General features: G+C 36.3%; 1 protein-coding gene across 4 annotated transcripts in view; it reads right to left on the reverse strand.

Annotated features, from left to right (window-relative positions):
* The window catches only part of Lpin2 (lipin 2), a 76,530-nt gene that overhangs the window by 3,526 nt on the left and 45,111 nt on the right, over window positions 1-27,893 (reverse strand). For 3 of the 4 annotated variants that reach the window (XM_071602885.1, XM_027942908.3, XM_071602884.1), the window contains 17 exons: window positions 27,017-27,112; window positions 23,970-24,271; window positions 19,062-19,169; window positions 18,156-18,279; window positions 16,880-17,225; window positions 13,517-13,616; window positions 10,037-10,224; window positions 8,300-8,393; window positions 7,810-7,879; window positions 6,170-6,259; window positions 5,153-5,235; window positions 4,023-4,182; window positions 3,547-3,695; window positions 2,474-2,560; window positions 1,606-1,758; window positions 984-1,098; window positions 249-352 (listed from right to left, as the gene is read on the reverse strand). In XM_071602885.1, coding sequence (XP_071458986.1) covers window positions 249-352; window positions 984-1,098; window positions 1,606-1,758; window positions 2,474-2,560; window positions 3,547-3,695; window positions 4,023-4,182; window positions 5,153-5,235; window positions 6,170-6,259; window positions 7,810-7,879; window positions 8,300-8,393; window positions 10,037-10,224; window positions 13,517-13,616; window positions 16,880-17,225; window positions 18,156-18,279; window positions 19,062-19,169; window positions 23,970-24,271; window positions 27,017-27,112 — 2,369 coding nt within the window. The remainder of the gene's footprint in view (window positions 1-248; window positions 353-983; window positions 1,099-1,605; window positions 1,759-2,473; window positions 2,561-3,546; window positions 3,696-4,022; window positions 4,183-5,152; window positions 5,236-6,169; window positions 6,260-7,809; window positions 7,880-8,299; window positions 8,394-10,036; window positions 10,225-13,516; window positions 13,617-16,879; window positions 17,226-18,155; window positions 18,280-19,061; window positions 19,170-23,969; window positions 24,272-27,016; window positions 27,113-27,893) is intronic. The other variant, XM_027942909.3, reaches the window with a different exon arrangement.

Here is a 27,893-nt window from a genome sequence, read left to right on the forward strand (position 1 = left end):
AAAGCTGCTTATTCAGATTCTTCACATAGGCAGGTTCAGAGACAGGTCTCAGTCCCATCCCAGGGCACAGACTTCCTCTTACATATCTGGGTAGTCAAGAATCACTTAAACAGCTATTCTAGAGGAGAAAATACCCAGAGAAGGAACAGCTCTCTGATCCTCCAAGATAGGTCTAATTTCAGTTATTATCCATTTCCAGCTGCAACTGTTGCTGTATGGTGCTGGCTGAGAATTAGGAATGCACTTACGATGATTTGTTTCCTTTGGTCCTTTCTTGGATTAATTCACCCTTAGGATTCACGGTGAATATTCTACAGTCTGGAACTCCAACTTGTGTGTAAGCATAAACATCCTGCAGAAGAAAACCCGGAGAAGACATTAGGAAAAGCTTCACTGGTTACTGTGAGTCAGAAACACTGCATGAATAGAAGACTCTACAGAAACATGTGGTGCGGGGCAGTATAATTTTGCCTCTGAAATTGAGCTTTAGACAAACTCAAGCTAGTGTGTGGTGCCACCTGAGGGTGTAGAGGGAATCAAGCAAACTTGGGCAGTCAAGGAGAAGCAAGGCCTTAGAGTATAAGATAAATTCAGAAGTAACACCTTCGGTACATCTGAGATGTGGTGGCCCCAAAGGATAGGAGACAGGTCAGAGAAGTATTAATAAAGGGTGGAGGGTTTACACTGTGGTTCTGGGGTAGATACAAGGACATGGCTTAAAACCATGAAGGACAAGAGGCAGAGCTGCCTGGGGAAATGGAATTGAAGTTGCAGAAACAAAGAGTATCCTGTATACAATTCTAGGACAGATCTATAAGTCCCTATAGGACCTCCTCAGTTGCCATGGAAAGGTGGAATAGATCCAGTGAAAATACTGAACAGAACAAACATTTCATTCTGCTTACAAAAATGGGTTGATAATTATGACAACGTAAATGATTTGAATTTAGCCTATGTCAGAATCTGGGTCCAGAGACACTTACGTTTGGACGGTTTCCAAAGGCAGCATAGAAGGGCTGCTTGGATGGGGCAAACAGGTTCTTAATATCATTGAGACATTCAATCTTGAACTTCTCTGGTTTCTTTTCTATTACTTCCCTAAGAACAAAAAATACAATCACCAAACTGAAAATGGCAGTTTTCCCTAACGTGTGTTCCTTAAAAGATTTTAATGCTCACAAAATCCTCACTTTTTCTTTTTTAAAATATATTTTTAGTTGTCAATGGACCTTTATTTTATTTATTTATATGTGGTAGTGAGAATCGAACCCAGTAAGCGCTCTTCCACTGAGCTACGACACCACCCCCAAGACCCCCACTTGTTTAACCCTATGTAACTGGTACACTTCTTTTTCCTCTTTTGCCAGTCAAATCTTACGATTAAAAAAAAATCTGATGGAGTTTAGGGTTGAAGAAAACTTTTCATTACAATATTTGACAGAGACTATGAGTCAGAACACTTTGAGGCAGCCAAAGAACAGAAATGCAGAAGCTCTGAAACAGACTGACAACCTCTAAGAGCCCAATATCTGTTCTCACACATACTCTTCTGAGTCCCTGCCCACATGCACACAGGGAAACCCAGAATTCTTGTTGGAGAGGTACCTGTGGAAAGCGGAGAACAAGCTGCTGGGGGACAACATCAGAGGACCCCGGGGCAAGATTGTGCCCTTGTCATTGACCCAGTGCAAGTAGCCACGGGTCATGTCAGCCATGCCAATGGCACGAGCAGAACAGTACAGAAACTTGTAGCCATTCCTGAAAATAAAAACAAAAACACATCCTTTGTAGTCCAGGTATTTTGGCAAAAGGAAAAAAAACAACTATTATTATTTTAATAGATTCAAATAAAGTTCTTATATACTATGAAAATCAGGTTTTTGAATTTAGCAAGAAACTAGTTAGAACTGTAATGATTTCACCTTTCCATGGAAAACACCAAGGGAATAATGGAGATATATGAGTACAGATTATGCTAATATGTGACCACAGATTATGCTGAATTTAAAAGTACTGATGTAATACACAAAGAGCATCTAGTCCACGAGAGCCAAACAGAGAATGGACAAAAATCTTCAACTATCTTTAAAGTATCTGCTGTAAGGGAAAGACACAAAGAATTTTGTTTATAAGGACAACTTGTAGGATGCAAATCATTCTGTAAGAAGCAAAGTTACACATGGTAACTGACATTCATAATTTCATATTCTAGGTAAAAAATAATTATAGTTATGATGATATATATAGGTGGTCCCCAAAACGCACAGCATTGTGAGAATTAGCTGAGATAATACCTGTAAGTTGGTGCCAGGCACACACAGCTCAAGCGCCATGAATGGTGGCAGAGCAGAAATGCCTGGACCATAACATGATTTATTGTGGACTGATGATTTATGCTATTTTTATATAGTTCTTGAGCAAAGCAAACTTCTATCTCATTAGACTTGGATGACACATGCGAAGAGAAACTTACTCATTAATGGAATGATAGAGCTTTGCTATACCCTGATGAGTCCAGTCTTTACCTAGTTGTGGGAGAATCTGCCCCAAAGCATCAGACCTGAAAAGAAAGTATTAACAGAAAAAGGTATCAGGAATGCAACATATGAAAGCCAAGAATTTTCCATCTCATTTTCTCTTTGATCAGCAGCTAATAAACCCTGGCTAGTGGAGCAGGGAGGAGGATACTCTATAAAGCTGATTCACTATATTTGCTAGGCAGACCCTCCAAAATCATGCGGTGCTTCTAAAAGTGGGGTCACACGAGAGCCAGATGTTCATTTTCAGAGATAATTTACAAGCACAAATCCTCTTTTTCTCCTCCTTAATCTACAGTTTTATTTAATTATTGGTACCAGGGGTTGAACCCAGGGGAGTGTTTAACCATTGAGCCACATCCCCAACCCTTTTTATTTTTAAGACAGGGTTTCTCCAAGTTGCTTAGGGCTTTGCTAAGTTGCTATGGCTGGCTCTGAACTTGCAATCCTCCTACCTCAGCCTTCTAAGCTGCTGGGACTATGGGGCTGCACCACCACACCTGGCTATTTTCTTTTTTCTTGTGGGGGTGGGTACCAGGAACTGAACTCAGGGGCACTCGGCCACTGAGCCACATCCCCAGCCCTATTTTGTATTTTATTTAGAGAGAGGGTCTCACTGAGCTGCTAAGCACCTTGCTGTTGCTGAGCTGGCTTTGAACTTGTGATTCTCCTGTCTCAGCCTCCTGAGCCGCTGGAATTACAGGTGTGTGCCACAGCACGTGGCCCAGCTATTTTCTTTTAATGTATGAGTTTGAAGGCCAAATAACTACATCTTTCTAAAGTTATATTTGACATTCCATTTGTGTGGTTCCACCCATATTCTCCCTCCATAAAATGATTATGTGTGGATTACATTCAGGATCTCTTAGGAAATATGGCTTAAAAAAACTCTCCACCAGAGCTGAGGGCTGAGAGTCCCAAGTGAAGGACCCCCCTCCCCCATGCACATTAACTGTTCCTCCCTGGGCATAGGGTTGCTCTCTGCTACCTACAATGGGCTTCGGCTTACTTGGTTATTGTTCCATCGATATCAGAAATGATGATCTTGTCATTCCAGTTCCACAGGTAAATGGTACCCGCACAACGGCAGGTACCTTGATACTGGGTTGTAATACTAAACACAATATCATTGGGGCCATCATGGAGCTTCAATTTTGCCTTTTATAAAAAATAAAAAACACAAGAATAAAGAAAATCAGTAGAAAACTCAGTTTGGAACAGTTTAAAAATCTATAAAGCAGTAACTGGCATTTCAGGATCCTAACAAACTCAAAGCAGGATGTGGTGTAGAATATAGCCCAGCCCAGAGCTTAGCATGCTCACAAGATGGACCAAACCAAGAAAGCCACTGCTTGAGTAGTGTTCTGGGTTTCCAAGGACTTCTCGAATACCCCATAAAACCAGGTAAACAGAAGTGAAGCACATCAAATTAAACAGTTACTAAGATAAGTCCTATTGAATTTGCACATATCACAAAAGACTCACTATCTGGTCTGAGGAGAGTCGGAGAGACTTCTTATATGAAGTTGTGCTGCTGTGGCTCATGGTCTCTGTGGGGATGGGGTCCACTTTGATGGATTCTTCAAGCTCTTGTGACCCCTCATCACTGGATGTGTCATCCTCAGCTGGCCTATTTAACATCACACTAGTTAAGGAAGAGGCAGCAGGGGGAGTTTTATTGATAAAAGCTTTTCAGTAGGACCAAGAAAATACAAATATCCTTAATCCTTTCTAGAGTTAGCAAGAGTTGTTTCTTCTTCCATCTTCTCAGTTTCTTACCTCTGAAATATGTACATCACTAATTGATAATGATAAGGCCACCTTTCTCTTCCTTCTCATAACTGGCATGCAGTTACATTCTGGCTTTCACGTGTTACTTTCTGCTATATCCAGTAAAAGCTATCAGGTCTACCTACTCCTGTTGTAAAAGATGTGTATGTTTCAAAAGGAACAAATAAAAGATTGGTCCTGGATTATACATTTTGGACACTGCTTAACCTGGGTTAAAAAAAATAGTAGTAAGAAATTTTATATACTCATTCAAAGAGGGTAAAGAGTAAAATAAAACTCCTAGACTTAGACTGCTGGGTTACAGAAGGGATTGAGGAGAGAACCTGGACCAAGGAAAGTAAACAGATGGAAAATATCAGAATAGGATACAGTGTGAGCAACTCTTCTCAGAGTCAGCTAATTCAAATGTCCAAAAGAAATGACAACACATTCAAATCAACCCTTCAGATACTTTTTTATGTCTCCCTTTGGTGCCTATAGGAAGCAGGAAGAACAAGGTCACCAAGGGTAACACCTCTTAAAATGCCTAGAATTCCTTCTAAAGTCCCATATTTCTCAGCACATAATATCATGGCTCTGTGACAGAGGCAAGGTATTTATGAAGTAGTAGTGAATATATTTATTCCTCTAAGCCGATAATATTTTTCAGAAAAGCAGTTGTCATCTGCTGAGTGATGTTAATGACCTACTTGATGTCATGTTCATCTACGAGAGAAAGATGTTTCTGACTAAAAATTAAACAAAATTGCCACAATCAATTCCTAGGTAATGGTCAAATGAGCAGCCCAAGTGCTGTGAGTGAGAGGAAGAAGAGGGCACCCCACCTGGCACTGGCTGGCTCTTCAGTACTTGATGGTAGGTCACTGGTTGGCGGCACCTCGGACTTTCCCTCCTTAGCCTCTGGCAGCTAAAACAGAAAGATGATGATGGCAATGTGAAATATTTTCCCTATGAACAAGCCAAAATTAATCAGCAGCCCTCTCTAGGAAAAAATAAACCTTCTGAATCTGCGACCCCACTACAGAGAAACAGACTTTCTCTACTTTGAGCTGAAGGACAAAAACCTGAGACAGAAGTCATGTACTGCCACGTAAAAAGCTGTCTCTAGAGAGCCAGAAGTAAAACCAAAAGCATTTTAAAAGGTGCCAAGTAACAAAATATAATGGTCCAAACTAGCTGTTAGGTCACTGGCAGACACACACGGACTGCAGAACAGAAGTGACTGAAGCTGGCTATTAGAAATAGCTCAGCACTACATGAGGAAGAGGTGGTTGGTGTGGACATGAACTAGGTTCAGGCAGAACTATCCTTGTGATATCTGAAGAACAACAGCTGAAAATCCCAGAACCCTGTTTATCAGACTTGGGGTAATAAAGACTTGATCTACTGCTTGTTTAGTGTGGTTCTCTGGACAAACCTATTCTTCTGACGCTTTTGTTAAAAGAGCCGATTCTGGTTATTTGCATGTGGAGTTGTGCAGAATAACCTTTTGCTTGTAACATGTGAAAACTAATGCAGGAAGTGGACCTTGGCTCTGGAGCCATACAAGGTCAGCCCAGGCTCTATCCCTTACCAGTGCCTTGACCTTATTTAACAATAGCACCTCTTTATGCCCAAGCTTCCTTAAAGTAAAGTGGCAATGCAAACATCTCTGGTGCTGAGCTGCAGCAAAGGCTGTAGGTAACATAGGCAAAGTACCTCACAGCACATTCATGCATTAACTGCTCAAAAATGGCAAAAGAACCTATGTAAGAGTACTTTCTTGTATGTGGTAAAGGTTTTTTGAACACATGATCCACTTTTTCTCAGCCCATGGAAATGATTACCGCTAGGTCTATTACCTGCTTAGTCATGCTTTCTCTCTTCCGCCAAAACCACCAGCGGCCAGATTTCTTTGGCATCTTGTCTTTAACCCAGGACTCAACAGTGGCCTGGAAATAATCAATTTAGGTCAGCCTGGTCAATCTGTTGGTTGTAAAGCACCCGACTTATAAAATTGGCCTGCAAGACAGTGCCTTTTTCTGGAAGTAAGTGATGTTCTCCATACCTCCCAAACTCCTCTAGTATTTTTTATTTATTTATTTTTTAAGTTGAGGATGGACACAATACCTTTATTTATTTTTATGCAGTGCTGAGGATGGAACCCAGTGCCTCACACGTGTGAGAGGCAAGCGCGATACCACTGGGCTACAATCCCAGCCCTCCTCTAGTGTGTGTTGTTTTTTTTTTTTTTAAATATTTATTTTTTAGTTGTAGTTGAACATAATACCTTTATTTTATTTACTTACTTTTACGTGGTACTGAGGATTGAACCCAGGGCCTTGTGCGTGCTAGGCGAGCGCTCTACCGCTGAGCCACAACCCCAGCCCTCTAGTGTTTTCAATACCCTTTAAAGATGAAAAAGGTCCAACTTTGGTGGCAGCAGGCTTTGTGGTGGGAGGCCTGGTGGTCTAGCTATATAAGTCTTTAGGCCAGCAGTTCTTTTTCATTAACTTTGGAACATATGAGGATATGAGGACTGACTAGGCTAATGATATCTTCATAGAGAACAGATTAAAAACAAATTTTGAGGTTCTAAATTAACAGGTGTCCCAGCCACAAGCTGACCCAACTATACACCAAACTGATGTCATGCTTTAGCTGGTCACCTCCCCTTCTTCTGAAAGCTGTTTCTTCCTGTATTAATGAGGGGAAGATTTTTCCCCCTCCTATTCATTTCATATTTAATTTACAATTAATAAAGTCTCTAAACTTTTATTTCCCCCCTGTGATGGGATCAAACCCAGGGCTTCCCACAGACTAGATAAGCATTCTACCACTAAGCTACATTGCCAACTCAGATCTCTGAACTTCAAATATATAATCAGAAACTGGCATAAATATCTAATTACGATGACAAAAAAGTGCAGCCCAGGTAATTTCCCAGATTTGGGGCAAAAGGTAATTTTGGTAGGCACATATAGCAATGTGGATCTTTTATGTTAGATTAATAAAACTTTGAACTGTTTCTGTTCAGAAATATAAGTGTTAGAATTTGGATCTTTAATGCTGCTCTAGCTCATGTATTAGGCAAAACAGGAATTTTTAGAGTGAAATGATCAGATTATGAGAGCTATAGGCTCATTAATAAATTAATCCATATGATGAATTAATAATTTAAATGGAGTACTTGTGGTAACTGTAGGCACATGGGGCATGGTTGAAGGAAATAGGTCACTGAGTACCTGCCTTTGGACTTTGATCTGTCCCTGGCCCTTTCCTGTCTCTCTGCTTCCTTGCTCCAATGAGCAGAGCAGCACTCCTCCATCACACCATTACACCATGATATTCAGCCTCACCACAGACCCAAAGCAATGGAGTTGGCTGAACATGAATTGAACCTCTGAAACTGAGTCCCAAATAAACTTTTCCTCCTCAAAGTTGTTCTCATTAGATTTTTGGTAATCAATGTTGGAGAAGTTCTCAAATGTAGATCACTCACCTTAGGCAAACTCTTCTGAAATACTTGCAGGCTAAGGATCATAGGAGCAGCCAAAGCCCAGTTATAGTAACTATCAGAAACAAAAATTGTGCAAAACCATTACACAGAGTAAGAGAGAGGAGCAAAGGAGGCTGGGACGGGAGTAAGGGAGAGAGGAGTACAGAGAAGTAGAAATAACATATCAAACTGCTTATTCTTTTTAGTAAAGATTATCAACTAAATTTTTCTCACATAAAAAATATTTGCTTTAAGCCAAACTTCTATGAGCAGAGAAGCAGTAAAATCTATGAAACAGAACAACAGTATTTCAATGCCTCATTTACAAGTAAATTTGAGGCTTAATTTTCACTTCAAAGTCATTGCCTATTGATTTGTTTATATAAGATGACAAACTTTATACCAAGAAAAATGGTGTCAGTTAAAAACAGTACTTATATATAAAAAAAACCTCATATGATGATGTTCAAAGCAAGAAAGCAAGAGTACTTACCGGTTATATATACGAATTACAAGATTAGGATTGTCTATAAGTCCAGGGTTTTCTGCAAATTCGTGATAAGTAATGATATGCTCCATGAATTTTTCTGCAATATAAAATAATAACTATCAATTTGGTTAAAGTGCATAAATCCATTAAGAAATTACACAATCCTCTTTGCACTGTAAGAATTGTAGGCTAAAATAAGTAAGTCCTTAAAAAAAAAAACCTAATTTTTTTTAATATCAAAGGCAAAATGTCACTTTTTTTTTTTCGCTAAGAAGAAAAGATAGTTTCTTTTTAATCCTCTCCCTCTTACCCCAGTTTAAAAAAAAAAGAAAAAGAAAATCCAGGAGAAAGACTTTTAGGAAAATAGATGATTACAGATGTGGATAGAGAGAGAAGGAAAGAAAGACAAGTATAAGCAAATAAACTATTAAAAAACTAAGTTCCATTCTCATCAGAGGGAAAACTTTACAGACAGGGAATTGCACAATTGGGGAATATTTTTATAGTTCTAAGTACATGCTATACTAGAAAATCAAAACATCTTTATAAATGCTTGAGAAAAGAAAAAAAATCACATATTCAGAATTTGGCTCAGAATCTGTCAATAAATAAATCCCAAATTTTTACAGAATGGATGAAGATTTTTTCCTTGAATTTCTGTACCCTGTTTCTAAATCTGCACTCCAGTAGAGTCAGACTGACAGAAATTTCTTGTGTGGGTTATTCCTCCAGGTAATATGTGTATTATTTATTTTTACTTACCATTTCTGCCTCCTCCAATAACAAACTCTACCAAACTAGCGGTATTTAAAACAAAAAAATTATATTTTATATAAATTTTATATTTTCCATCCCCTCTCACATAATTTAACTGAGAGTTTAAAAGAAATGGGGAAGAGACATAATTAGCATTTGGTGACTCTAAAAAGGAGAAACTTAAGGAAAACTTGATTCTAGAGCATTGGACACCCATTCTGACACATCACACCTTCAGTTCCTCTGAAGGGGAGAGAAGACAAAGACTAATGCTAAAATGATGATACTAATTCATGGGAAGAAAATATTTCCTTGGAGGAAAATCAATTATGAGCCTTTGGCCAAACTGAGAAAACATTAAGAGTTTGGTTTAAAAATGAAGGTAAAACCAAAAAGGCTAAAGAAAGTAGGACAAACCCATGCAAGTGTTCCACCATACCTAGAGGCATCCGTTCTCTGCTAAGATCCTTCCCTACTCTGAAGCAGGCTTTACCTCACTGGCCATCTCTTACCTCACTGGCCATCTCTCAAGCCTGAGTCAGAAAGTAAACCTTCTACTTTTTGCCATAAAGATTATTTACTCAGTGGATCACCAATTTTCTACAACTTCAGAGCCCTCATGTCTAAGTCCCATTGCTTTCCAGGAGGGATTCTGGGTCTCAGTCCCACAAACATTTGAATGATTTTACCGATGAGAAATATCAATGCAATGTGATCTGACCCAGGTCATCAGCTAACAGGGCACCCTGTGAACTTTCAACTACTTATTTAGAGCCTTCAAGGTACACGCCCTTACCAAAGCCATCCCACAAGAGGTACCTTAAATGAGAGTCTAAGGACCTGACATTATAGGAAGACACTTAAGACTTACACAAGTTCACTGAAGAACTAAAAACACCCTGAAATGGCTAAAGGCAGATTTTAAATCAAGTGATGATCAGGCTGCTCTCTGAGGTGAAGATAGGGCATAACTGCCCAGTATACCTTTAGAAATTTCTCCATTTTCACTGAGGCCCCCACATAGCGAAAGTGTGACATCGGGCAAGTCCATGGCAGAATCTGAGAGGCACTCAGTGCCACTATCTGCAGCTGCACTTCCCACAGACTGTGGGGACTGGGAGCCAGAGAGAGTGTCAGACTCGGGCCACTGCCTGGAGCCAGGGTCCGTTTCACTGTGGCAGGTGAAAGAAAAGGTAAAACATTTTATTACAATTTATGGTATTCTTAGCTTACTACATGATTGTCGGGCTCAGATCAAACAACGTATTCCCTAAAAAGGAACAGATGAACAATTAGACATAGTTTTTCTTAGGCAATGTTTAGGATAATATCATAAATGATATTAAAGAGATTCTAAATAGTGCTTCTGAGGAATTAACTGTGAATATAATATATCAATATATCAGAAAATCACTAGTCATTCACAATAATGCAAAATTTCAACTATAGCTTTTCTGATAATTAAAGGAGTAAAAGAGTTATGAGCATTTGTTAACATTTCCATGTTGAAAATGACAGGGTAGTTAAGAAAACTCTCATGTTTGGAGCCTTTTGATCTTAACTTCCTAGAAAAAGCTATGAAACGTACTGTATATACATCCTGTAGAAAATTACTGTAGTCTAAACTATACTCTCTTTAAAAAACAAGGCTTTTGGGGTAGATTGTGGCTCGCTGGTATAGTGTTTGCCTTGCACATGTGAGGCACTGAGTTCGATCCTCAGCACCATATAAAAATAAACAAAATAAAGACATTGTGTCCATGTATAACAAAAAAATATTTAAAAAACAAGGCTTTTAAAAATTCATTACCTCAAAAGAAAGAAAAAAAAGAAAAGAAAAAAGGAAAGAAAAGAATAAAGGAAGCAAGAAAAAGGAAAAAGTCCTCAGGAGGCTAGACCCATCTTGAAAATGAAATATATTAAGAAATAAACTAAAATTAAATTGTCCTTACAGTGGTGAGGGCCAAAGCTAAAGATGAGTTTATTCCAATATTTTTATTTTTCTTGATGATAAGGCACAGAAGCCAGGTCCCAGAAGGTGACCATAATGGAAACCTTATATAATGGGGCATACATTTGAGAGAAAAGAACAAGGAAATGGTGTCTTACGTTTGTTAGTCATGAATGCTTACGATTCTATACCTTTGAATAGGTATTTAATGTCACATTTGAGATATTATTCTAGAGTTTTCAAATTCATTTATTTTATTAGAAAAACCACTATTTTAACATGTGATTAAAAACATGATATCTGATGAAGTTATGTGATCTTTTAAGAAAACTTGAAGATGAACAGTAATGGCAGCATAGTGCAGATATGTTACAGATTGGGTGCAGTTTCAAAACTATTATTTTTTGCCTTTGAACTAATGAAAGACTCAGGTTTTGGAGAATTTCTCATTAATAGCAATATATATACTCACATCCCCCAAATTAAAATTAAATAGTGATAGAATGTTATTAGAAATGATAAAAAGTCAAGCCTGCTGGCAAATAGTAATTCAGCAAAACCTGTGAATATGCTGGGGTGGAGTAACAAGGCCAACGTAAAGATGAAGAAAACAGACAGAAGATGGCTACATGTTCACCAATGGCTGTGCTGTCTTTTACTGCGCACATGTGGAGACTCCAGAAGCAGTCAGGTGTGACTACATGGCCATATGACCAAGCTCTTGTTAGGTCCTCTCTCCATTCCCTGTCTGCTATCTATAAATATTGAACTCTGAGGCCCTGAGGGGATGACAGAAGAAGCCTGTGCTTCTAAATGCCTATGTGTAGGCCTCCCACCAAACACCAGCATTGGAATGTTATTACAAGAGGAAGAAATAAAAATACTGTGGCAAGTCTCTGAGATCTTGCACTTTATCAATTACAGCAGATGGTGTCACCCAAACAGAAATGTTGATTCCAACATCTAAAGACAGGAGGAATGTCATCTCACTCAGCATGCTGCCAAATCCACAGGATTCCTATGGATTAAAGTTTAGCTATAACTATAAATACTGGCTATTAAATAGTAAAGATAATTATAAAAAAAATAACATATTAAAGGCTAACTGTAAGTATTTATGACATGTTTCAAGAAATAATTAGTGCATAAACTAAGAACTTTACATAGTGAATGGAGAGTGGCCCTAACAGTTAAGACCTTAGTACCACACTATTATAACTTATCATATTAGTTACTCTCCCTACTTTTTAAAAGGAAAACTAAAAAATCTACTAAAGGAATACTAATATAACTAAATAACAAAGGATTGGGAAACAAAATGTTAATTCTAAGATAGCTTACATTTTAATTTTCCCACTATAAAAAAGAGAGCAGTTTCAGTTTTCTGACCTTAAAAAACCCCATACTTAAAGTGAAGTAGGTAGATATTTTGAGACAAGTTTAGGGTACAGAGTTAGGAAAAAATTTTTAGAGCCTCCCACAAATATCTGTAAAAAATTTATATGATAATCCCATCTTTCTAGTCCAAGTGAAAAATGTTTTTTCAATAATTTACTTAAAAGTGTTTAATTATGTATATATATGACTCAATAGATTCAAGGCATACTCTCTGTGGGAAAAAAGTTGAGTTTTCTAACCACAGAGTAACATAATGAAATTCCTTTATGGATGAAATGAACTTGAGAAGACAATCCACATGTATCATATGTAAAATTCATGTTTGGGTTATTCTAGGGAGAAAATCATGAGGCTCTGAGAGGGCAGCTGTGTGACAAATGGTGGGAGCTATAGGAATGTGGAGAACCTGCAATAGGGTCTCACCATATTAGGCCTCACTAAAGAAAAGGATTGGGAACTCAGACTCTCCAAAGGAGTGAAGGCATTCTTTGTAAAATGTTTTCAGATAAAGAAGTATTATTAAAACAAATGATAAAGAACTTTTCCAAAGCATGCTGAATTTGCAAATTTACACTGGTGACTATAAAGAGAAATAATCTGAAGCCTTATACTCGTATGTAGGTTTGACTAGTATCTCTCTCTTATTGTATTAAACATGTTTTCTTTTTTTAAATATTGATATTTTAGCTGTAGTTGGACACAATACCTTTATTTTACTTATTTAAATGTGGTGCTGAGGATCAAACCCAGGGAGTCACATATGCTAGGAGAGCACTCTACTGCTGAGCCACAACCCCAGCCCTTAAACATGTTCATAAACAGCTATTTATTAATTTCAAGTCGCTACAGTCAAAACAACATATTCACTATTTATGAATTTTCTAATTCATGAAACACTCCTACATGCCTGAATTTTTTTTTGGTTGTGGTGCTGGGGAGTGAACTTGGAGCCTCATGCATGCTAGGCAAGTACTCTGCCACTGAGCTACAATCCCATTCCCTGAAACAATCAGATTTAGCTAACGCATAAGCATATTGCTCTTTTTGCTTAGATGAAATGATTACAATATTTCAGAGCTGTTTACCCCTAAGTACACATACTAAGCACATACTACCTTTTAGGGAAATAGAGAGCTGCAACTTCAGGTTCTAGAGCCTTTAAGTCATCGAGGTAAATATCATCAGGTCCCTGGTGCTGACTTCTCTTGTGGACACCTGTTTAAGAAAAATGTATCAGAGGTACAAATTTAGTTATTCTTAATTTACTATTCTGTAAGAAAGTAAAAGGTCTGTAAACAAACTGACCATAATTAGAATAGGGTTTTATTTTTAAGTGTCAACTGGTTAGTTCCACTTATGTTGATTCTCAACCATCCAAGTCAATGGAAGAGAAAGTTTGGGCTCTAAAATAAACATACATCATTTATTCATTCTTTCATTTGTTGTTATAGGAACAGTCCTAGCCCCTAATAATTCACATTTAATGGGGAAGTTTTCAAACACATTCAGATAAGAACAAATGTGCCCAAATGAGGAAAATTACCTGCATGAGAACAAGGCCATTACTCTAAAATCATGAAGGGAAGTTTGCTGGGGATGGTATATTTACACAGTGCCCAAGTATCAACTCACATATTACCTTCTAACTGCAAAAGGACAAAAGTCCTTTATGATTGATAGATATGGCAGATGATATGTTAAACAATGATTGCATTTAGCATCACATATAGTGGATCATCATGAGTAGTATGAGGTACCCAATATATCTCATAAAGTAATCATCAATTTAAAACATACGAAAGAGGGCTGGGATGCAGGTCAGTAGGAAAACAAATAACCCTAATATAATTAAGCCTCAAGATTTATACTGCTCATAATAGTGGCCACCAGCCACATGTGAGCACTTAAACTGTCACTAGTCTTGAGTCATGTAACACATGTTTTAAGAAAGTATTATCTTAACTTCTAAAAATCATCTAAATTAATTTTATAAGTATAAAAAATGCAAAATATTTTTATATTGATTACCTATTAAAATTTATAATATTTTAGATTTATTGCCTTAGGGTGTACTGCTAAACAATTTCACTTGTTCATTAAAGTGGCCCTTGGGCTGGGGTTGTGGCTCAGAAGTAGAGCACTTGTAATGGTGCTGTTCTAAAATAAAAAAGATTAATGACATAAAAATCAAATGCAGTGAGTGAACCTTGATAGATTTTTGTTTTGAAAAACATTCCACAGGCTAGATGTCGTGAGACATGCCTGTTATCCGAGCTACTTGTGAGGCTAAGGAAGGAAGATCACAAATTTGAGACCAGCTTGGGCAATTTACTGAGACCCTGTCTTAAAAAAAAAAAAAAAAAAAGTTACTGTGTACTTACATAAACTAAGCTGGTTATGAAACCACTAGGTGACATAACCTTAGTGTACCACTGTGTATGTGGGCTATCACTGACTGAAATGTCTTTATGTAGTACATGACTATATTCTTGGTACATTTAAGGAAATATAAATATGGAATATTCAAGATGACAGTAGTATTATTCTTAGAAGGTGTGTCCTGCAGGATTTAAGGGTGAAATGTCATAATGTCTGTAATTGTTTAAAGTAACAGAAAACTTCTGTGAGTAGAGAAATGGAGAGTAAGAGAACACTTGGATTATAATGGAGATGAAAAAATCGTATCATATACTGATGATGTAGTCAATGTAACATTTTAAGGCAATACATTCTTCATGTGTTTGTGGTGATGCTGGAGTAAACAAATCTGTACTACCAGGCCTATAGAATTACAGCATATACAATGTACACTACATGATACCTGATAACAATAAAAATGATTGCTGTTTTATGTATTTACTATGCTATTTATCATTTACTTTAGGGTATACTCCCTCTACTCAAGTAGAAGAAACTTTACTGTAAAACTGTGCCATGTTATGCTGGCAACAACCTCATACTCTCATGTTTACTGCATTTAATTTTATCAAAAGGCCATGTCCACTGATTGACCTATAATACTATCTAAGTTTGTGTGAAAATATAATGTTCACACAAAAATAAAACTGCCTAAATGACACAGTTTTTAGACCACATGCATCATTAAGTGATGTGTAACTATATAATGCTTTTCATAACAAAAAGCTGGGGGGGGAGGAATGAGGCCAAAGAATTGTGGGAACCATTCAGTGTTCCTATCTCTGTCAGCTCCTATACTTTGTGCTGGGACTAGGGGGTCATTATTTCCTAGATTAGAACAAAGCATTCACCCTGGAAGAAATGGATCTCTCTCCTTCACAGTTTTTAGAATAAAACAGTTATGGGCTTTTGGTGAAAGGTAGGTACCAAGATAAGTCATCATCAGTTGGATGGACAGATATGGCCAAAAGTAACCTTGACAGTCACATTCTTTCATTTTAGGTAACTTACTTCTGAAAGGCCTTGCAGATCCATACCTGTTGTGGATATTTATTAGTCAATCTGTGATGAGCTAACCTTTGGTGCTAATTCTTATTTTTTTTAAAGCTACATTAGTAGGTATTGGATTATATATGACGATGTGTAATTTTAGGTAAAGTTTTACTGCCCTAAAAATAGGACTTAATGGGGCTGGGGTTGTGGCTCAGCATAGAGAGCTCGCCTAGCACGGGCAGGGCGCTGGGTTCAATCCTCAGCACCACATAAAACTAAAATAAAGGTTTTGTGTCTAACCACAAGTAAAAAAAGAGTATATTTAATAATAGGATTTAAGGCCAGTATTCAGAGAATATGTATGTTCTGATCTTACTGTACGAAGTATCAATGGATAACTACACTTTTAAATAGTAAGGATGTTCTGATTTATTGAACTTAATACTCCAAAAGTGAGAGCTGCTGAGTCAAGAGTTTGACTCCATCCTTCTCTCTACCTGTTTTAGAGGAAAGAAAAGAAAAGCACTAATAATTAGCATATATTTTTTTACTTTACATCATTGCAAAAAAGTACTTAATTCAGCCTTAATGAAGATGTTTCAGATGAAATTCATTTTTCTGTTTTCTTTCTGTTTAAACATGTAATTGTTTAAGACTTCACTTTACTGTCAAACCTACCCAATAATCAAATGCAACATGTGAGAGCCCTAACAGACTCTTGGTCAGGGGGGAAAAATCAGCTAAGAAATATTATTAAATTTGGGGAAATATAGACTCTTCAAAATGACAATGATACTATGATTGTATACATTAACTGATTTGAACTCATTATTTTCTCAAAGGCCAATTGAGTTAAGACAGGAGATCTAGTAAGGAAGTTAAAAGCCCTGCTACAATGGAATTTAGAGAGTAACAGAGAAGCCACAGTAAATAATCAGGACAAAGCACATAACAGGCTCTGCCCAGGGGCTGCGAATACAAGATCGCCATTACATATTATGTGAAACACTGAAATAATTATCCATCTAAATTCAGAGTACCCAATACCAAATTAAACAAATGATTACCTTTCTTCTTTGATGGTGAGTCTACTTTAGCCACTGGTTTGGGTTCTGAGGCAGTTTCCACTAAAGATGGGCTATGAAGGTGGTCTGCATCTAACATAGATGGAATCTGAGGAGTTGCAAGAGGAGGTTCAAGAAGTTCTGCAGCAGATGTCGCATCACTCATCTGCTTACACAAGGCTCTGGGTTTGGGTTTCACTATGGTACAGACAGTATCTTCAATGGAAGCATCTTTCTCTACTTCTCTTATGAGGCTATCCTCACTTGGAATTACCCGAAAATGGGTATTTTCTGATGGTGTAATTGTAGCTGTCCTAGGATGGTAGTCAGATCTTTCTCTTTTGCTGACCTAGAAAAGATGAATTGTTTAAATATTAAACTAATTTCAAAGGTATCTGTTAAATCTAATTCTTATGCTAGTCAAAATGTGTTCACTTTATAGCATGTTCATTAAATATATTATTTTGTGTGAAATAGTTCATAATTAAAAGTGGTAAAAACAAATAATTGCAGTTTGTTCAATATCATGATGTTAATAAACAAGCTGTATTATAATCATTCTATTATAAAGAATTAAACACTGGAGAATATTGTGATAAAATAGAGGTAGAGAATATTTATCTTGAGGGAGACAACTTACAATACCAAATAAGAAGTTAACTCTGCTTGGACTATTTCAAGGTTCAGTTAAAACAATGTAAAGTGGGAAGTCAAGTCCAAACTCAGTCACAAATATAAGCAAAATCCGTCTCTCTGAAAAACCTAAATTCAAAAGGAGGATCTAAACATTTTCCTCCCTCAAGAAATGTATCTTGGGTTGTGGCTCAGTGGTAGAGTGCTTGCCTAGCAAGTGTGAGGCGCTGGGTTCGATTCTCAGCACCACATATAAATAAATAAAATAAAGGTCCATCAGAAAGTTAAAAAAAAGAAATGTATCTTTCCATTTTTTCTTCTTTCATAATGTGTTGTCAAAAAAACTTTAGTAACCAATATATGATAAATTTTCAGAGTGAAAATTTTAATTTCCTTTAGGTGCCTTTAAAACATCTTTAATTAACAATCAACATTATTGTCCACTAAATACAAACACAAAATACTGTTGGATTCCTTCTACTGCAATACAAATGTTATGAAAAATGTTAACTTTGAATTTATTTTTATGACCACATGAGGGCACTACTGTCATTACATTCAGTGAGCTCAGTCAGAAATTGCTTCTTAGAGATGGAGGGACTAGTCTTTATCAGATATATCCCACAGGCAAGTTAAACACCAATACCTTAGTGGACTCTGGGAACCCGCCCCATGTCCATTCCATGTGAGATTCAGATCTGAGCAGGCTCTCGGCAGGTTTCACCTCCAGCTCTGAATCACTCTTAGGACATACTGCCTGGACATAGGTGCTACAAACACAAGAACAAAGAAAAGTGAAGCCTTCCATCTTGCTGAGCCTTACAGAGTAAAGGAAATATAAGTCTCAATATACAATAATTTTGTATCCCACAGATATAAACATTCTTAAAGGAAGAATCAATTACTTATTCCCTTTGTGTTCTTTAATAATAAAAATGGGGCTGAGTCATAGCTCAGTGGTAGACTGCTTGCCTAATATGTGAGGCACTGGGTTCTATTCTCAGTACCACATACAAATAAATAAAAAATAAAGGCCCACTGACAATTAAAAAAATATAAAAATGGCAACTAGTGTTTACTGAGAAGTTACTGGGTCCTCTCTAAGCACTTTATATTCTTTATCTCATTTGCTTCTCACAGGAAATCAATGATACAAGTAATTTTACAGAACAGGAAATGCACAGAAAGGAGTTATATTAACAGCTAATAGGTGAACATTTGATTGCAGAATAAACAGTAGGACTACATGTGCTTTTTCATTATATTATCCATAGTTACACATAATAGTTGACATGAAACAGAACTGAAGAACTGGCAAATTCTATGCCAACTATACAGATCTACAACTGGCCAACAAGGTTAGGGTAGGCAGATTAAGTTTAGGAACAAAATAATTATTTAGAGAAACAGTTCTTATTCATAAGAAAAGAAAATAGTTTATTTTAGTGTATGAGAGAAATGGGAAAAATTATTGCTGTCAAATAACAGAAAAAGTTACTTAACATGTCCTTTCTTTTCCTTTAAGTAAACAAGAAATTTCAAAGATACTCACTTCTCTAATGGGGACCAATCTCCATCAGATAAGGGGTAGTGATCTCCAGAATGGAAGAGCAAAGGCTCCTTAAATTCTTCTTCCTTTAAGGAAGCATTTGAAGATCCTCTGTGAAAGGGAAAACAATGACGACATTTATTAGCTTTAAAATACTACTCAAATCTACTGGCCAACTCCCTAAATGACAAAAACAAAGGGGGCTTTTCCCCCCTTTTCAAAAGGAAATATGAAAGGGTGATTTACCAATGCCATATGCTACTGTAATCACTAACTATGGACCAGAAGAAGGAAGAAGGACAGAAAGGAAATCTAATTAAAAATTCCTTTTTAAATCCTTTGGAATAATAAGGCTTTATATGTATTTCATTCAGTTTTTACAAATCTGAGGTAGTAACATTCCTTTCTGGGGGGAGAGGGGTACTGGGGATTGAACCCAGGGGTACTTTACACTGAGCTATATTCCCACTCCATTTTATTTCAAGACAAGGTCTTGCTAAGTTGCAGAGGCTAGCCTTGAACATGCAATCCTCAAGTCTCAGCCTCTCAGGTCACTGGGATTATTACAGGTGTGCTCTACACTTTAGATATTAGGTAATCAAGAATCCAGAAGTTTAGTAATGACCCAAATCTAAACACTAATGCCCTGTGTGCCTGTTTTCATCTTTATTTTTTTTTAATATTTATTTTTTAGGTGTAGATGGGCACAACACAATGCCTTTATTTTTATGTGGTGCTTAGGATTGAACCTGGGTCCTGCCCATGCTAGGCGAGCGCTCTACCGCTGAGCCACAATCCCAGCCCCTGTTTTCATCTTTAATTGGAAATTTATTACTTGTCCTGTCTACTTCACAGAATTGATGTGAGATTTATGTGGTGTAACATGTTAAATTCTCAAAGTAGTATAAAGAAAAAACTCCAAAAGATGTAAAGCACCATATTATACAAGTCTAAAGTTCTTAAAGTATATTCAATGTTCTATTATGTTAAGTGAAATAACATGAACTCAAAAGGTCAAGGGTTGTATGTATTCTCTCCTATGTGGAAGCTAGAGGAAAAAGAAAAAGAAAGGTGGGGGAGATCTCATGAAAGTCAAGGGGAGATAAGAAAAGAAAAAAGGAATCAAGGGGAGGGAGGATGGAGGAAAAGGGGAAATACTGGAAAATAATACTGGCCAAATTTTATTGTTATATTGTATGCATGTATGAATATCTAACAATAAATCCCACCATCTATAGTGCACCCATAAAAAATGTGGGGGAAAAACATTCAAAGTTCTAATAGGATAGATAGTAAATGTAAAATGAGAATATTCATATCAATTTGTTGGACTAACATTAGGGAGAAAAACTAGTTAAATTATTTTTTAGTATTATTTTTCTTCCTTTATATCTTAAAAACTATTTATCATTAACTCTGACATATAATAGGTTTTCCACATCTCTGCATCTATTATTTTAAAGTTTTCCTAATGCTAATTTTCCTTCTTCCAAAAGATTTCCCCAACACAATCTCATTCAAGGGAAGAGAAACACAAAACCAAGGAAAGCAGACATTCATGTCACCTTAAACACTTACACTCACCATAGAAAAACCTGTGGGGTTCCCTAGAAGCCAGTTATTGATCAGGAGATGAAGAATGTAAACTATTTGATCCAGAGACTACTTTCTATAACCAGAACTCTTAATAAGCCCATGCTTCTTATTTCAGAATACAATCTGCATTCTGATGACTGTTTACATTTTGTTGTCTTTATATATATATAAAGTCTTGGCTATATAATTTAGCAGATCTTGTTTTAAGAAAATTTCAGGAAAACGTTTCTTCAAGTGACAGCATTTATAATTCACTAGTGACCCAAAGAAAAAACAAACCACCAAGCTTCTGAGAAACATCACAAGGTACTAGTTTACATGTGTTGTGGCTTGCCTGCTTACCAAACAAGGTGCTAGCTTAGATAAGCTGGCAACCATTTTAACTGTCAATCAAATTGGTACACCAACAGATTTAGCTGACGCAGCCTTTTGTACAATTTGGCTCATATTTCTGCAATGCATTAACATTTATAAATTTAGTGACTTATCCATTTATAAATAAATAATGACCCTTGTCCTTTTTAATTTTTTACATATATTTTTAAGTTGATGGACCTTGATTTTATTCATTTATTTATATGTGGTGCTAAGAATCAAACCCAGTGCCTCACACATGCTAGGCAAGCACTCTACCACTGAGCCACAACCCCAGCCCTGACTCTTATACATTTAGTAAGGAACTTCATGTATGTCTTAGACACATTTTAGCTTCCCAAGTTAAAGCTACAGATAGTTTAGGAGTTTTAAGCTTTGCTCTATTATTTTAACAAAGGAAACATGTCAATAAAACAAAAGTATTACTTTAAGCTCAGGAGTTATAGCTCAGTGGTAGAGTGCTTGCCTATTATGCGTGAGGCCCTGGGTTCAATCCTCAGCACCACGTTAAAAAATAATAATAATAAAAAAAAAGTTTCCATCTACAACTAAAAAATATATTAAAAAACAAACTTCAGTTGGCAAAAATATTCTTAGGAATAAAGCACTTAAGAAACACTACAATGCTAATCCAAATAAAATTTAGATATATAAGTAATTGGAGTTTTTCTGAAAAATACAAGTTTCTTGACAACCTATATGTAAGAAAATTTTTAAAGATTTTTTTTTTTGTGTGTGTGTGTGTTCTTAATGGTCCTAAAATCAAGCAGTGGAACATGTGAAATATTCTCAAAGTTTATTCTCCTAGGTGAGGAAAGGATAAATAACCTCTAAGAGACTGAAAGCAGTGGGGGGGGGGGAGCGGGGGGAGGGGAAGGACAAGAAGAATATTTAAGAAATTTTGGCACTTAAAAAAAAATATTTAGTTTTTACTTATAGGTCGACATAATATTTTTATTTTCATGTGGTGCTGAGGATCAGACCCAGTGTCTCACGCATGGTAGGCGAGTGCTCTACCTCTGAGCCATAACCCAAGCTCCATTATGGCACTTATTAGTGGCTTAAAATTCTTTGAGAAATCAATGATTTGTAAAAGAGGAACATAATTAAAGTCTTCCCATTTTTTAAAAAAATAACAAAAGAAAGACACTGTTGATTTATTCAGGATTTTAAAGTTTTATAAGAATAGTTTATGCTGGTCTGTAGAGTGTAAAGTGCTTTTTCACCATTTCTTTGGATCTTTAATTGGTTAGTTGTACGGTAATTCTGCATTCTATCAGAACTGAAATAAAAATCTAATGGCGAGAGAAAGAATATCACACATGTGAGCTGGTAAGTAATGTAAGATGGGCATAAAATTTTTCACGTTAAAAAGTACTATCAAATGTAGGACTTTATGTCAGGATTTACCATCCAGATTCCAAAATTTTAGAAAATGAGTAAACAGCTGGGTGTGGTGGCACACACCTATAATTCCAGCTATTCAAGAGGCCAAGGCAAGAGAATTATAAATAAAATCAAGGTAGCCTTGGAAAATTAGTGACACCCTGTCTCAAATAAAAAAGGGCTCAGGATTATAGCTTAATAGTAGAGTACCTACTGTGGGTTCAATCCCCAGTATTTAAAAAAAAAAAAAAAGAATAAATGGTTTTGCCAAAAGGGAATCATTATACCATGATATTCATTAATGTAAACAATTAAAATATACCAGTCACACATTAGTACCATTTTTTTCCTGGCTTGACCATGAAAACAAAAGTGTGGCAAATAAAATATGTACAAGATCCAAGTAAGTTACTGTTTGGTTTTGAAAACTAGAAAAAGAAATTATTTCCCCTTCTTTTCTCTAATTAAAAAAACACTTTAACATAACTACTTTTCCAAAGGACATAAATTTTCCTTTCAACAGCTTATCTGAAAACATACAAGTAGACCAGAACCTTCCTCCTAAACCCTGTCCCTACCCCCAATTACATAAAGGTTTTGGAAACACAGGGCCACTTATGGGCAGCAGTTTCTTGTCCAACAATTGGGTGAAGAGAACCACCCACTGAAGCATGGATGGTCCTTCTGGTGCCGGGGTAACCACTGAGTGGAACAGGTACAAAAGAAAAAAAGTTGAATGAGAAAATAGACTCTCTGCCCCCAATTATTATCTTTAAATTCCAGGTGGTGCTGACTTGAAAAGAGGCATATGTTTTGAGCTATTCTACTAAGCTGATAAAAAAATGATAAAATAAGAGCTCTCACTTAAAAAAAAAAAAAATGAAAACTCTGTTGTCTTCAACTTACAAGACATTTTTTTAAAAACATATATATATATATATATATATATATATATATATATATATATATATATATATATATATGTAGATGGACACAATACAATGCCTTTATTTTTATGTGGTGCTTAGGATTGAACCCGGGTCCCGCCCGCGCTAGGCGAGCACTCCAGCGCCCTTACAGGACATTTTGATGGTGAATTTGAATAAAATAAAACTGTGAACTGCTCAGGTACAGGTGAGATACTGAACGTAAGACCCTTGGTAGCAAAATTCCACAAGTGGAATGATGGTGTCCCTACCTGTATCTGCTCATGCAGGACAAGTCACTAATTCAGATCTTCTTTTGACTTATGATTTAATGGCTTTTGGTAACTTACTGGATGAAGAGAGATACACCACTAGTCTGCCACGAATGAAATTTTAGTATCACAGCAGGAAGTCTTATGGCAAATTCTGCACAGTATCAAAAAAAAAAAAAAAAAAAAAAAAGTCTCTTCCATTTGATTCCACAATAAACCACTGTGGAAAAACAGTCTAAACTCACACTGCACATCCATAAAAGCAGTAGCAGCTTCTGGCTTTCCTTGAGCCCATTCTATGGCACAAGGGGCTAGCCAAGCACCTGCACAAACCCCTGTCCAAGTTGAAAGCCTACCTCACTGCCTGGGCTCCTTTCTCATCATCAGAGCTCACACCCACTTCACAAGTGTCTTCTGCAGCAGGAGAAGCAGGCTGCTCTTCCTTTTTATTGTCCTGTTTGCATTTCTTTCTCCTTCGTTTTTTCTTTTTCACAGAAGTTGGAGTGAAAACGGTCTCTGTTTCTAAGATGTGTGAAATATCTGAATTCTGGGAGAGTCTTTCTTCTCCACTTGATTTCACCAAAGGGGTGTCAATATCTTTAAAGAACTGATCTTCAGTGGGAATTGGTGAGGTGGCAAGGTAAGCTGGAAGCTTTTCCTTAAAGAACATGGAGAAAGAGATTATTCATGACAACACTGGATCAAAGCAATTGTTACTTCTTTGAGTACATACAGTTTCACAATGGTGAAAAGAATATGTAATCCCTAAAGGTCAGAAAGTCATACTGAACTGAGACTCTGTCTGCTCTGAGCAGGTCTTGTCTTTCTAGACACAGTTGAGGGTTAGCTCATTTTGGTCCATGTAGCTCAGTACATTTGGAGGAACTGAAATGTCAGGTCAGCACAAAACACATATAAGCTGTAATTAAAGCATAACTAATTAAATTCTCTGCAAAGAGAAGTTCAAAACAGCAGCAGTATTCTTAGGAGGCATTAAAAAGATTATTGAGAATTTATAAAGAACATTAAGAACATGATAAAGCCGAAGCCACATCAAACAAAGAACAGCAGAACGGGTAAGTGATGAACTAGGTAAATTTATAGTGGTTAATACCAAATTAACTAACTATCCAAGGATGGAGGAAAGTGATAATACAGATGATACATAATACCCTGTAACAAGTGAAATTAGTGAATTTTAAACCATAAGTAAATATATTTTAAGAATTCAAAAGAAAAGGCAGCTCAATATTAATAATTAAATTTCTAATTTAATACTGAATAAAATGATCAGTCTGGTGCCCAGTAAATAAACTTCTCATCCATTTGCTTCATTCCTTTTTATCATCAGTAAAAACAAAACATAAGTAAAAGGCATAAACTGACCTCAGATAATTTAGAATACTCAAGGTTTTTACAAGTAGTCCTGAAAATGTATGCATTTCTAAAACTGTTTTCTATTAACTTTTGAACTTGGTATAGGTAAACATTTTACCCTAAAGTCAAGAGTTCTATTTACCTAGGCAAAATCTGTGTTCATCATCAACACACAGAGAGAAACTCTGCTGAGATATATTCTGCTGAATGTCCTTAAGGCAGCCAGATGAGAAGCTCTGGTTTCTGATTTCTAAGAACTTAACGTGAATGCCTATCAATAAGAGAATGGTCAAATAATCTGTGGTATATCTACATCATGGAGTTTTTTTTTGTTTTTGTTTTTTTTGTGCAGCTATTAAAAGAATAGTTAGATCTAGAACTCCTGACTTAAAGAGATGATTATGACATACAGTTAAATGGGAAAAGTTTGAAACCAAAACTAAATAAACAGCAGTCAGATTTATTCCCCTCTAAATAATGAACTCTTGGAGATCAGGGGCTGTTTTATTCATAGTATATGGCATATAGTAGTTATACCAATGGTTTTTTTGGGTTCATTAAATTTTCTATTTAGGGAAACATGCTACACTATAGAAAACTGTCAATTTGATCATACATGAAATAGGAAAACGGCTAGAAGGTTGATGTTCTCCAAAAGCTGACCTCAATAAGCATAGCTATTAATGGAATTGTAAGAACAGCACATAAGACTAGGTAATGGACTACCCACAACCCAGTCTTCTCACTTACTGTATCTATGCAACAATAATCAGTGATATGGGTTATACATTATTTTAATAAAGACATCAAGAATGTTTTAATCTTGTGACAACTGTCATTTATTATGCTTCATTCTGCTCTTTTTCTCTGCCAAAGGAAGAATTTTGCTTAGATTAAGTAAATGCAAACAAAGTAACATAAAAACAAGTAAGAAAGATACTAGGAAAACCAATGATCTGATAAAGTTCTTCTTCATAAGTCATACTGTTTCAATGCTGCTTTACATACTGGTACCTATGTTAATGGCCTTTCTATAAACTAAAAATAAACACAATCTTATTTTGCTATTGTTTATTTTTTTTGGTGATATTTTTATTTGTGATTTTATAACCCAAATTAGTAGTTCACCTTTGAAACAAACAAACAAAAAACAGTTCTTAATAACTTGAAGCTTATCATTTTTGCTATTTGAGATTTTATTATTTATGGAAAAAGATAAAATAATGCCTTCCACAGGTTTTTCAAAAAGATCCACACTAAATCTATTAAAAAAACCAGGTTATCTCTGTCTAAACTAGTTTATACACTTCTAGGGGGAGGAATAGGATGGGGCTGGATAAATTATGTTCTCTTGCTGAAGGAAGCCAAACATGTAATCATTTATAAAGGGACACAGGCCAAACAATTAAAATCTCTTAATATCATAATTAATTCACAGGACTACTCAAGGTTAGAGATACAGTGTTCCTAACCAACAATGGTAATTATATTTTCCAAGTTTAAAGGTCATGTATATACAAACACACATAGCTTGAAGAGAGATGCCTGATTACTTCGGTAGAACTAAATGAATTCAGGTCAAGATATGAACTAGAATAGACATTAAGAAAGTTCATTAAAGTCAGAAAAAGACACACTACCCATTACACAAGAACCAAATACAAAGACTTTTTGCATGTTTTCTGTACCCTTAAAGCTGGTATGTGGGGCTGGAGATGTGGCTCAAGTGGTAGTGTGCTCACCTAGCATGCGTGAGGCACTGGGTTCGATTCTCAGCACCACATAAAAACAAAATAAAGATACTGTGTCCACCTAAAACTAAAAAAATAAATATTAAAAAAAAAAAAAAAAAAACTGGTGTGGAGTAAATTTTCTCATCCCTCCAGCTCCTTTTTGACAGCTCAGTTCAACATAAAACTAAAGCTTCACTAACTAGCAGCAATCATTTATACAACCAACCAGGAAAACTGACTATCTTTGAGACTGAACACAATGTGTAAAGTGGATATGACTATGGAGAACTTACATATTCTTCTTCAGTCTCCTCCACAAAGAAAGCTTCTCCATTGTCACCCAATTTCATGTGAAGATCCACTGCATTGCCATTAATTTCTATATCGATCTAAGGAGAGAAATGTGATTTAGCATTCAAAAAGTCTCTCATTCAAGCTCAACCAAGTCTAAATTCTGGGTTCTCAAGCCAGATTTCATATTGAGTTTCTGAAACTGTAGCCCTAGAGAAAATACTGTCACCTGCCTCACAACCTACCCTTAAAAAACAAACAGATCTGGGTTGGGGGAAGAGATGGATAACCAGGCATTGAAAGAAGCACTTCACCACCTATTTTTACAACATATAAAATTTGTTTAATATCTAAAATGTTGTAAAATGGGGAAAATACTGTCAACAAATATTTGTGTACTTTCCAAGTTATGGCACAGGTTAGCCTCACCTCACCAAGAGTTCAGACATACCCAAGATTCAGTAACCCCTGTGTATGTGAGCTGTACACAACTTCTCTGCCTGCTTTTTTGTCCACAGACAACTATGTTAATAGTAGATACCATCCGGATCAGTGAACAATCACCACTCTTCTTCAAAATCTGTCAGTTACCGGTCACTGGGCATCTATTATTCAGTTCAGGCAAAGAGTAGAGCCTGGTAATTATATGGCCTCCTCATCCCCCAGTGATAGACCCATGCAACATTCTATAAAAATACATAACTAAAAGAGGAAATTGGTGATGAAAGTGCAGCAAAAAAACATCCAAACTGATAATCCTAGAATCAAAATTCAAATTAAACTTAAGAAGAGTTAAAGAAGAAACAGGTGGCTGTAGAAATCATGATTCTGGTGGTCACAAGAGAGATCTAGATGAGCAACTGTGTTTTTATTTTATTT

Source organism: Marmota flaviventris, chromosome 16, assembly GCF_047511675.1.
Source record: "Marmota flaviventris isolate mMarFla1 chromosome 16, mMarFla1.hap1, whole genome shotgun sequence".
Taxonomy (NCBI): domain Eukaryota; kingdom Metazoa; phylum Chordata; class Mammalia; order Rodentia; family Sciuridae; genus Marmota; species Marmota flaviventris.